Source organism: Parasteatoda tepidariorum, chromosome 3, assembly GCF_982258835.1.
Source record: "Parasteatoda tepidariorum strain Cologne lab strain chromosome 3, Ptep-v5.0, whole genome shotgun sequence".
In the NCBI taxonomy this organism is placed as follows: domain Eukaryota; kingdom Metazoa; phylum Arthropoda; class Arachnida; order Araneae; family Theridiidae; genus Parasteatoda; species Parasteatoda tepidariorum.
Genome location: NC_141757.1, coordinates 18,414,891 through 18,426,940, shown reverse-complemented (window position 1 = coordinate 18,426,940; position 12,050 = coordinate 18,414,891). Strand labels below are relative to the sequence as shown.

General features: G+C 28.8%; 1 protein-coding gene across 3 annotated transcripts in view; it reads left to right on the top strand.

The window, feature by feature from the left end:
- The window catches only part of LOC107455260 (uncharacterized), a 59,638-nt gene that overhangs the window by 45,007 nt on the left and 2,581 nt on the right, over window positions 1–12,050 (top strand). For all 3 annotated transcript variants that reach the window (XM_043045663.3, XM_043045666.3, XM_043045665.3), the window contains 5 exons: window positions 835–1,048; window positions 3,951–4,093; window positions 5,752–6,834; window positions 10,170–10,280; window positions 11,847–11,935. In XM_043045663.3, coding sequence (XP_042901597.2) covers window positions 835–1,048; window positions 3,951–4,093; window positions 5,752–6,834; window positions 10,170–10,280; window positions 11,847–11,935 — 1,640 coding nt within the window. The remainder of the gene's footprint in view (window positions 1–834; window positions 1,049–3,950; window positions 4,094–5,751; window positions 6,835–10,169; window positions 10,281–11,846; window positions 11,936–12,050) is intronic.

The window sequence follows — 12,050 nt, the reverse complement described above, 5'->3', positions numbered from 1 at the left end:
TTTTATACTGTGCAGCTAAGTATACTTCTATTTAATTATTGATGAAAAAATAGTCATGTTTAAACCATTTTCATATTCTAATTAAAAATTGGTATTTTCACTTCAGTTTTTTTATATTTATATGGTAAAGTATAGGGATGTATTTTTTTATTACCCTTCCATCCTCTGTTCACTAATAAGCATATGCAGAGTGCGTAACATTTTTTAAAGGTGCTTTTTTTCGGGGTTTGTGAAAAGTGCTTAATTTTCTATCTTTCAAAAAGATTTTTTTTTTCTTTGTCATTTTGATTATCATTCTAAATTACAAAAAATGCATGATTTTCTCTGCAATATTTATCCGAAGCTAGTTATTTTATCTCGATTATGAAAAGTTTTTGAAAATGTTTCTGAATTTTATTGATATTTTGTTTTTTTAATTAAGAACTTTAAATGGTAGAGAAGACATTTTTATTACTGCACAGAACCTAATTATTAATTTACTTTTTTTTTGGAAAGTGATAAAAAATATTTTTTAATACTAAAAGGTGCTTATTTTTTGTTGAAAAATCTGGCTACTCACCCTGAAATATAAAGCATTTCCCCCTCATAAATCAAAGACCTCACACCTTTCTCTCTACTCAGCTTCAACGGTGACTAAAATTTCTGCATTTTGCCTCAATCGTTCTGGTTTAAAATGGCTGGGAAACCCATCAAAAAAAATTTGGGGGGGGGGGATATTGGGTAAAAGGTTCAGATATATATATATATATATATAGCGTTGGAGAGAGATTATTTTTAGATTATTGTGACTGGTGGTAAAGTTTGTGATTTAAAATTTGAATTGACATCTTTTAGGATGAAGAAACCAAAGAATTGCGAATGAAAATCGAAGAACAAAAAAGGCTTAGAGAACAAATTTTGAAGCAGAAAGAAGAGCGCCGCAGACAGATGGCTGCACAGAGACTTACGGAGTTGAAAAAAAGACAAGCCTCACAAAATAAAAATGTCATATCTCTAACTCAGACCAAAATTGAGCCCTCTAATCCTGTTCGACAACAGCCACAACCTGGTGAGTCATGAGTAATTTTAATTTTTACAGGTTATCCTAAATTTGACCAGCTGTTTTCCAAAATTTTTAACAGAAAAACATTTAAGTTGAAAAATAAATCTTTTTGTAAATTTATATGATGGCAGAAAATCCTGTAAATCTGAATACTATTAAACCTTGTTATGATGAACTTTATGTAGTTATAAGTAGGGCCCTATAAATTATGCGGAAATTTTTTAAAAATTATGCAGCTAGGATGCGGCGTCTTTTAAAAATTATGCATGCAGAAGTTAGTCCAGAAGCTGCGTTTTCTTTCAAACTCTGTCTTTGTTTTGTAAAAATTTGACCGTAGCAGGATACAGCTCTTTCACAATCTACTGAATTAGGAAGCACTGAGAGCACTTGTCTTTGCTTTTTTTGTAAGTTCTGGAAATCTCCCCGAGACTACCTCTGAATTCCAGTCGTCGCGTCCAGTCTGACACATCGTCGTCTTCAATATTGAGGTTGACTATTTGTTCTTTATCGAAAACTCGAGCAGCTTTCATGAAGTTTAATGTAGGTTGACTAAACTTGGGCCAGCGTTTTTTGAATACGTCTAGTTCTGGAGAGTAGTAATTATTTAACTTTGCAATTGTTTTGTGAAACACTTCTTGAAGAAATACGCTGCGTGAATCTTTTCGTGAGTATGATGCCTGAGAATTACATCGAAGTTTAGACCACAGATCAAAAATCTTATTGTAAGCTTTGTAAATAGATACACCACTTGTTTCGAAAAAGAGAAGAGTATCCATTAATATCTGAGCGTGTTCTGCATTGAACTGAAAGTCTTTGCAAACGTACTTGCTTTCCACCAAAACTTTGCACTGATTGAGACAAGCAGTGTCAGGAGTAAGGTTTATTTCACTGCTAAAAAATTCTATGTAAACATTACAATATTCAGCATGATATTGCACTGATTTAAACCAGGAATTCCACCGTGTCTTTATTGGTACTGGACAAAGTTTAACTTTCTTATTGTCATTTGTTAAAAACTTTAAATAGCGGCGCTTTCTTGCAGGACAATGCTTGAACAATTTCTTAAAGTTTTCTGTGAATTTGTTCACCTCTGTCAGGTTCTTGGAAAGGTCTGACCACCTGACCAAAAAGATTCTTGGAATTGAAAATGAAGATATATTTCAATTGAAAAAAAAACCCTTAAGGAGAAATTTATCTGGTAAACGAATACATGTTGCTGAAAAATAAAAATTATGCAGATATGCTGCGATTACGCGGAAAATTGTAAATTATGCGGATAATTGTGAATTACGCTGGTTTCCGCATCTTCACGTAATTTATAGGGCCCTAGTTTTAAGCAATAAGTCCACTATGAGAAGTTCTTCACTGTACCCAAATTTTTTGAAAAATTATTCTTTCATATATGGCAGTGTTCTTGGAAATAGTGATTATGGTAGTGCATAATGGGCTTATAAATTATTACTAATTAGCAAACTTAGATAAAATGAACATTATTTTAAAATCGCGGGAATACGAATTTAAATTTATAATTTACTTTGACAAGAATTATAATAGCGGCTTTTAAATCATGTGAAAATGAAATACGCTATTTGGTATAAAATCGTAAAAATGCAAAACACGATATGCCATATTTTATTTTGAATCCTGTGGTTGTATTTTAGTAATATAATGAACACTGATTTGGCCATGTACTAAAAACATCCCAATGCTGAATATTTGATAGCAACATTTCTTTTCGAAAAATGTTATTAATAAATATTTTTTATGTATAAATAATTTTAGTCATTTAAAATCATCCAAAACTTAACTATATAATTGGTATGAGGAAAAAATATAGCAATTATCCACAAGAAATTTTTAAGATAAATAAAAAACTAACTATCATAAAAAAAAAGCCAAAATTGTTAAGTTAAGAAGAAAAAAAGAGAGAGAGAGAAATGTAAAAGAAATCCTCTTTATTCTTGAAACGAAACTTCAAAGCTGAAAAATAGTATTTTCCTGGAAAAAAATTACCATAAAACATTAAAAGAAGTATAGATCAGAAACTCTTTTAAAAATAGCATGCTATCATAATGCCTACAAAAACAAAAGATTGCTAAGCAATACAGAAAAAAATAAAAATCTATCTTAATTCTCTTAAGATAATTTTAAAGCTGAACATCTCAGTTTTCCAATTACGGTATTTTCAAGAAAAAGTAAAGAGAATTTTCTCTAAAATTCGTACAAGACAAGCTTTCTTTCGAGAGATTTTTTTTTTTTTTTAGTAATAGTTAAAACAATTTCCCCAGTGGTTACATATTTCCTGTATATTATACAGATCTGCTGATTTAATTAATATTGAATCAAATTTTAAAATAATAAATTAATTTATCAAAATTATTAACATTCTACAGATGAAATTAATAATTTTTGATTGGTTAAATTTTAATTTTAAGTAGAGTTTACCGATTCTCGTATCAACAATTAGTTAAAAAACGAGCTCTTTCTTAACCTCCTTTTATCGAAGAGAAAATAAAAGTTCTGAATATTGAATACTTATTTCACTCCCGAACTGAAAGTTGGTAGAAATTATTTTCCTTCTTCTATATAGGTGGTAGTGATGCCAACAAGAATAAAATAAGTAGAAAAAAATAATTTTTATTACTGCACAGATCCTAATTATGATTTTTTTTTCTTTGGAAAGTGATTACAAATATTTGTTGCATGCTTTGAAAAAGTACTTAAAAGATGCTTATTTTTTGATGAAAAATCTGGCTACGCGCCCTGTACTAAAAACTTCACTATATTCCAGTTTCAGGGGTAACTGTAATAAATCTTTCTTCTAAATCTGACATGACTTTGTTTATTCCTGTTAAATATTGGATTAGCTTTTAAATCCTGAGGATTAATCACATCCTTTTTTCTTTAGTTTTTCAACAAAAGCTAAGTGTGAAAGAAAGAATTGGAGTGCCCCCGACTAATGTGACACCAGTTGCTAAAAAGAAGATTGTGGTGCTGAGGAAAAAGCCGGTTCAACCTGCTCTCCCTGTAAATGCTGCTGAACCTAAAATGGTAATAAATATTTATATAGTTTAAATTGAACCATGAACCTGCAAGGACTGGCAAACAGTTACAATTCTACAATGTACCTTAATTTAGTCATTTAAAAAAAAAAATTATCTCTGCATTGTATTTATCAAGAGTGATTGTATGCAGAATGTATACTGGAATTCCGCATTTATCAAATCATTCTTCAGAATCTAAAAGTTCAGAGCAGAGCATATGATTTTTCTGAGAATATAGCGGAAGACCTTTGGTTCTCGGACTTCTGTTAATCAAAAACTTATTATCCGATGAAATTGTAACGGGATTTTGCTCTCTGAAATTCAAATTTTTTAACTTTGGCCAAATCAGGCTAACAAAACATGCATGTGATTCTTCTGCCAATTGACAGAAATCCACTAATTTGATTCTTTTAGTTTGGCTGATTTTCACCATTTAGAATTTTTGGAACTACACTGGAATCCACTAAAATTATGATTCTTATTCACAGAGTTTTAATATTAAGCATCGATTTTTGTATTTACCTGATTCAAAAGTTACACGTTGCAATTCGTATTCATGCAATTTAAAAACCGTTCATTGGAACTCAGATTCTCGCCATTTAAAAATCCAATATCTCGATTTGTATTTACACATTTTTAAATTATTTTACTATGTATTAGAAATGATAAACTGCTTTAAGGAAGAATCAAATATGATAAATAATAAGAATCTTTTATTTTTGAAAATGTGAAGCTCAATCAATATAAGAAGTATTCTTCATTTAATGATGTACGTATGAGTTGCTAAATGAAACTGGCTCAGGTGGCTGCAGGGCCAAGCCCCAGAGAACACCTCTAGCCATCATGAAATCGAAAATGCCAATTACGTACACATTAAAATAGTTTTCGCCAAGGGAAATCGTGTTTTGCAATTAATTGCTTTGATTTATTACGAAGACCCTTTTTCTTACCCTTGTGCATTCAAATGATTTACCAGAAAAGAAAGTGTGAAAAATAATAACTAATTTTAATTATATAAAAATATTTAGTCTCTGAAAATAGACTTTTTTCTGCACTCAATTCAATGTTGTAATATAAAAAAATTATTGATTATATGATATAATGATTTTTTTTTTTTTTATTGAGAAAATAATTTAGATTTTAAATGTTAGGAAATATATTATACATATTTTTACATGACATGAATCTGCATAAAATAGCTCACTAGCTAAAAAAAAAAAAATACAGAGAAAAAATCTTCTCTTGTTCTTCTACTTTTTAACCTATTTTTTTAAACATTTATTATATATTATTTAAAAATTTTCTTTTTCCTGCTGTTTTCTTTTAATACAAAAATTTACTTTGTTGTAAATGATTCAATTGTTTATGTAAAAAATTTAAGAAAGTCACCTGTTTTTAACTTTTCTTTTCTTTTTACTTTTTTGTCCCTTAAGTGCCTATTTTTTCAAGTCTAAGTCACAAAAAGCTCCGAAACTGATCAAAATAAAAACTTTTTGAAAATTAAGCATATTTTAACTCTGCAAGTCAGCTAGTTGCCCTTGCAATCAACTGCAAATTATTTATTTTGTATTGAAATAAAACTGCATCACTTTTACTGTCTTACATTAGTGTGTAATTAACTTTTACCAATTTCATGAATGATGTATTAATATTTCTTCATTACAGGCTGTTTTAAAGACACAGAAAACTGGTAATGAGAATGTACCTATGCAAAACAAAGTCGCTGCTAATAAACAGCTCATCAATAATGTTCCCAATCAAACGGCACCCAAGAATGTAACGCCAACAGCTGCTCCAAAGAAAAAAATAATTTCTCTAAAAAAAGTTACTGGAACGAATAAACAAGAAATCACACCCTCTCCTTCTTCAAATACAAATCAACAGAAAAGTGTTTCTAACCCTGTAAAACCCAACATCAAGCAAACTCGCAAAGGTCCAATTCAGTCACGTCTAGGAAATAGACCTGGATTTCAAAAGAAAGAATTTAAAAATCCCCGTGGACCTTTCCAACAAAGATCTGGGCCACCACCACCTCTTCGATTCCAAGGTCCTAGAGGGCCACAGTTCTCAACTCCTCCTTTTATGGACCAACCAAGAATGAGGGGTCCAGCTCCCGGGCCACCAATGAATGAAATGAGAATGCCTATGCCACCAGCTCATTCATTCCATGAACCGAGACCACCGCTTCTAGCCTTTAGGCCCCCTGGGGAGCGACCACATTTTAATCAGTTTAGATTTGAATCTAATCGACCATCATTCCACCCCCAAAACCCAGGTGACTTGAACCGCCCACGATTTCATCCCCAAGATATGAACCATCCTGATTTTCATGGTCCACAACCAAATGAACATCATCAGTTTGGTCCTCCTGGACATTTTGATCATCCTAATCAACAATTTCACCCTGGACATAGACCACAAAGACCTGGGTTTCAAAACTTCCGACCCAGAGGAATGGACATGTTTCCTCCTGATCGCTTCCCCCCTCCCCACTTCCACAACCAAGTAAATCAACCTAGACAGTTCTTTGATTCAAATAACCCAATGCCTCACCGAGCACCATTTTATCAGGACTCTAATCGAAAGCAAAGATTTTCAAGGCCTAATGCTGCTCAACAAAAGCAAATGTCTACTCAGCGTGAAACTAAGCAACAGCCAAAACCAGTTGAACCCCCTAAAAATGAAAAGTTGCCAGCAAAAAGCCCAGTGGCTGATGAAACAAATGCAAATCAGATAAATCCAAAATCTGTAAGTATATTTAGTTGATGTGTCAATGAGCGAAGTAGCTTTTGCTCTCAATTTCTTAAGCTAAACTTAGCTTTATATGCTTAAACTTAGTATTACCTTAGCTTAATAATGTGTTAAAACTTAAGTGAACTTGACTTAATAACTTTTGTAAATAATTTGTTAATAGGCATTGTCAAGTAAAGCCTGTTGCTCTTGTTTGTAAAATTATAAGAAACACTTAATTTAAGTTTGTAAAACTTACAAGAAGTAAATGTTATTTTTATATAATTATATTTAGCCACTTTTCTGTCAATCTGTAGTGTTTACCTTTATTCATCCGAGTTATTAAACAATTCTAATATTGCTCATTTTTGAGAAATTTAACTGAGTATCTTAACTAATCTACCTGTTTTGTAGTTTCAGAATTTTTAGAATTCTTGAATAATGATATAAGGAAGAAAAAAACTTGATTAATTAAATTTACCAATCCTGAACTTTTTTTAAAATTTGAATTGAAGATCATGCACTTGTGTACTATTTTTTTTTAATGAGTGCTATATTATATGATGTAGTTGTTTCAGAAAATTTATACTCTTTCTTTAAAATAATTTTAACCCAAGTAATACTCAGAATAATACTCAAAATAAAAAAAAATAGTACACAAGTGCATGATCTTCAATTCAAATTTAAAAAAAAGAATTGAAGATCATGCACTTGTGTACTATTTTTTTTTTAATGAGTGCTATATTATATGATGTAGTTGTTTCAGAAAATTTATACTCTTTCTTTAAAATAATTTTAACCCAAGTAATAACACAATAATCTCAGAATTTTTTAACTTGTCATCAGATGCATGTTTCATAAATTTTTTTAATGATTTTTTTAGTGCAAGAGCATTAATTTTTTACGTAGGAGAAAAATAAAACATACTTATATTAATGCAAATCTAGTCAAAATATTATCTACCAAATTCGTTTTTCTTTTGTTACTTTGCCTTTCAGGTTTGTAAAAATAAATATGGTATAATAGTTCGAACGAAATGGAGTAGTGTTAGAGTAATTATTTTAAATGGCTAGCTGAAATTCTGAAATGATTAAAAATAATATATATATATATAATTTCTCTCCGTAAGAAGTATTTTGGGTTGCAACTGCAAAAATATCAGTGAGCAATTTATGCAACATTATTTACTCTATTTTCTCCGTAACTGCCAAGTTGGTGTGGAGTTAAGTTTTAAAAATTCTAAAGTATTTTGGATTGAATTTCGATTGTTGACTTCTTATAAATAAATAGTTTTGTTGATGAAAGCAGTTATTATTGTCATTTATTGTTAAATATGTAGTCTTAGTTTAAAGTTCATTGTTTGAAGTTTCAGCAGTTAAAAAGGAACTGAAAGTAGTATTTTTTCCCATTAAAAATTTTTTACCTATAAAATGCCAGTTTTTGTAAGAAATAGAATTAAAGTATGTATCTTGATATTCAGTTTTATTGTAGATGTCACTAATTACACTTAATGTGTCTCTTATACACTATTGTAGACAACTCTTTGTCTTTGAGTTTATTTCAAAAGTTGTTAGTAGGACTAAATACTAATTAAATTAAAGCAGATTAATATTGATTATTTGAAAGATGTTATAAAAGCTAATTTTGACTTTAGAAGCAATTAAAATGTTTTAATTTGTAATTATCTGAAAAATATTTTCACATTCTCATGAAAATATTTCTTTTTGTATATTTCTTACAAAGATTGGGAAATGTATGAAAAACAACTGTATGTGATTTTCAGATTTTTATCCCACAGTTTAAATATATCAGTAACACTCCATTTAAATTTCTATGTGTTCACAAAATTAAAATTTTGAATTTATGTAGTATATGATGTTGGTTGTGTGTTCTAAACATTTTGAAATAGCAAATGAGACTTTATTTGTTTTTATAATGGTAAGGTCCTTGTAATGTATAAAATTAAATGTCATCCAAACTTAAGGCCTGTTTAGACGATCCAATTTCTTAGACAGAGATTGATTGATATTGATGGAAACTTGTTTTGCTTTGAGCTTGGATCGTGTAAACAAACATCCAAGAACTTGGTCCAACTTCTTGGACGATAGTAGAGCATGTTCTACTTTCCATCCAAGGTTTTTCTCCCTTAACCAATCAGCGTCTTAGGTTTTGTGACGTCAACAAGCTGGCAGCAAATTTTGTTGTGGGTTTTCATATATTTTAGTCCAAATAAATTGATCTGTTGAGGTTTATTTGCGTTATTATGATTTTATTTGAATTTATTTAGTAATTTTAAACTTATGTAAGTATTATTTTATAATGTTGAATATGAACAATGCGCCTGCGCAAGTTTTTCTATCAACGAATCAGCGACATTCAAGAACTTGGATAGTGTCAACGAATCATCCAATTTCTTTGACAGAGAAATCCGTCCAATTTCTCGGATTCAAGAAATTGGACCGTGTAAACAGGCCTTTATGCCCCAACTAATAATGCTGACAGTTATTGTAAAGGAATTTTATAAACAACTGCAAAGTGTGCTAACAATGGAAGACGAGACTTAAAGCCTTGTGCACCAGACTGACGTAAAAAAGAATCTTGATGATGAAGGTCGCTGTAATAGGGTATTATCCTAAAATGCGTAGACTGGATTAGTATTAAACTTCAAAAAAAAAATAAGAAATAGTTTCAAATTTTAAAAGTTTTAAGTTTTCATTCTGGGCAAAATTTGGAAAATAACTTTTTTTAAAATGCATTCCAACAATTCACCAATAAAATACAAAGTATAAATAAATCAAACATCTATTATAATTATTTCTAAAAAAAATATCACTGCAACAGTTACATTTTTTTTATTATTATTAAAATCAGATAGTAAATTTGTACCAAAGACTATTTCTTTTTTAATATATTTTTTTTATTAAATGAAAATTGCTATTTTTACTAGACTACTAATTTATATTTTTTTAGTGCAAAGCTTTTTTTAAAGAAAATTATGTTGATCTTGTTAGTTGTCCTTTTAACACTTATTTTACATATCAAGTTTTTTTATATGAAAGTTAGACTGGTAGATACAATTTTTTTTTTAATTTTCTTTTTATTTATTCATTATATTACAGTGTGTGTGATATTGTTATAATCTTAGCAGTTTTGAGTTTTTGTTATTTCTGTCTTATTTATATTAATTAATTTCTATTATTTATATATTGTGTTGGTATGTATGCACATAGTGTTTTGTTTTAAAAATTTCAATTCAAAATAATTTTAGAATAATTTGTTTTAGGCATTAAATCTTTTTTTTTTCTTTGTTATATTCATCCTTTAAAAGCATAGTTGATAACTTTTATTTGTAGGGACCACAACCAGAAAACTCTTCAAGTGATACTGTTTGTGTTGAAAATTTATCATCCTCAACAGATGTGGGACAGTTACGGAAATTATGCTCTGCAGTTGGAGTTGTGAAGGTTTTTTTTTCAATTTATTCTTATTTGTTTTAAACCTTCTGCTTGCCTATCTTCAACTGTATTTACAGTCGTGTACAAAAATCTGCAGCTGCAAAATTTAATTTAATTGCAATAAAAATTAGGAGGAAAATTATTTGTCTTTTAATACAGCACAGTTTCTATTTGCATTTTTTAAACAATATATGTATTTTTTTATAGTTGCTTGTATAAAAAGCCAAAAGCTGAAAGAAATTAATGTATACTGACAGGTAGCCAGAGACTTTTGAATGTCTCTGTATATGTATCTATATATATATATATATATTTTTAAATATTTTGAATAGTTTTCTTCACTATTAACTTTAAAATATTTAAACCTAAATTTGGCATGTTTAAGTTTATTCTATTATTTTACATTTTATTAAATCATGGAGATAGGAACTTGGAATTTGACTTTGAAATAGTTCGTGATACAGAAAAAAAGGAATGAGATTTTAAACCTTCACTAGAAAAGATATCGATTTGAATCTTGATAAATACTAGAGAAGTAACGAATAATCGGCACTTTCAGCGAAGTATTATTCAACAATATTTTTTTCAGAATTTGAATTTATTTAATAAAGAGTTATCTAAAATTGTATTTTTAACTATATATTAAAAATAGATTTAAAACATATTTGTTAAGTTCTAAAACTTGCAAATTTATGTTCTGAAAGACAAATGGAAATGCGAATTTTGAATTCATTATTCTGTACTATCTGTATTTCATAATTCGTTGATATTCTTGCCAGGAAAGTCTGATGAAAATTGTCATGTCTTTTACTGTATTACCTCTTATTTTTCCTGTGTAATTTTAACATTATTAATATTGTATAATTTTGAATTTTTAAAAGAAAACCGTTTATATTTTATGATGTTATGTCTTGTCTATTACTAGATATGGAAACAGACAAAAATTCAAGAGGCTAAATTAAATTGTTCTTGAAAAAATACTTAGAATCTAGTTAATTTAGACTAAAAACCTAATAAGCTAAATTATCTAGCTGAATAAATAAATAGATATTTTTTTATGCATTTTATGATGGCAATAGTTCAAAAGAACTTACTAAAACATCTCTACTTCATCAATCACTCTAAATAGCTTCTTGTATTTTTTTTCTCAGCAGTATTCTGCACCTGACATCAACTTCTGAATGGTGGTATTTAGTTATACAAAAACATTGTTTTCATTAGTTGTTTTTTCGAATTTGATTTAGGATATTCAACACAATTTTTAAACATGACAGTAAAATTTTTCATTTCTGAAAAAAAAAAATTAAGTTTTATCTTTTGGTCAGCTACACTTATCGTTTTTAACTAATTTTTTATAACACTATTTTTTGTACCTGCTTTTGTTTTTAGTAAAATTAAATTATTATGCATTTATAATGCATTTGTTGTCTTTTTTGCAGCTTAAGTTGTATGTATGACATGTTATGCTTGCACATTGCCTGTAATATGTTAGTTTAATGATACATATTTTAGAATATGGCCTTTTATTTATGTGTGCATTTTTTTCTTTCAAGTAAATCTTTACTTATTTTTCAGAATATTAACTTAGTGAAAAATGAAAGAAAAGCTGTTATAAAATTTAAAGAAGCACAACAAGCTCTGAGCTTTCAGAAGAAATATCAAAGGTATGGAGTAAAAAATAAATTCTATTGTTTTAAGTATCTGATTAAAAATTTTAAAAAATTCTTTTAGAATGACAAATTTAAATAAAAATTGGAACCATAATTTTTAAATCTCAAT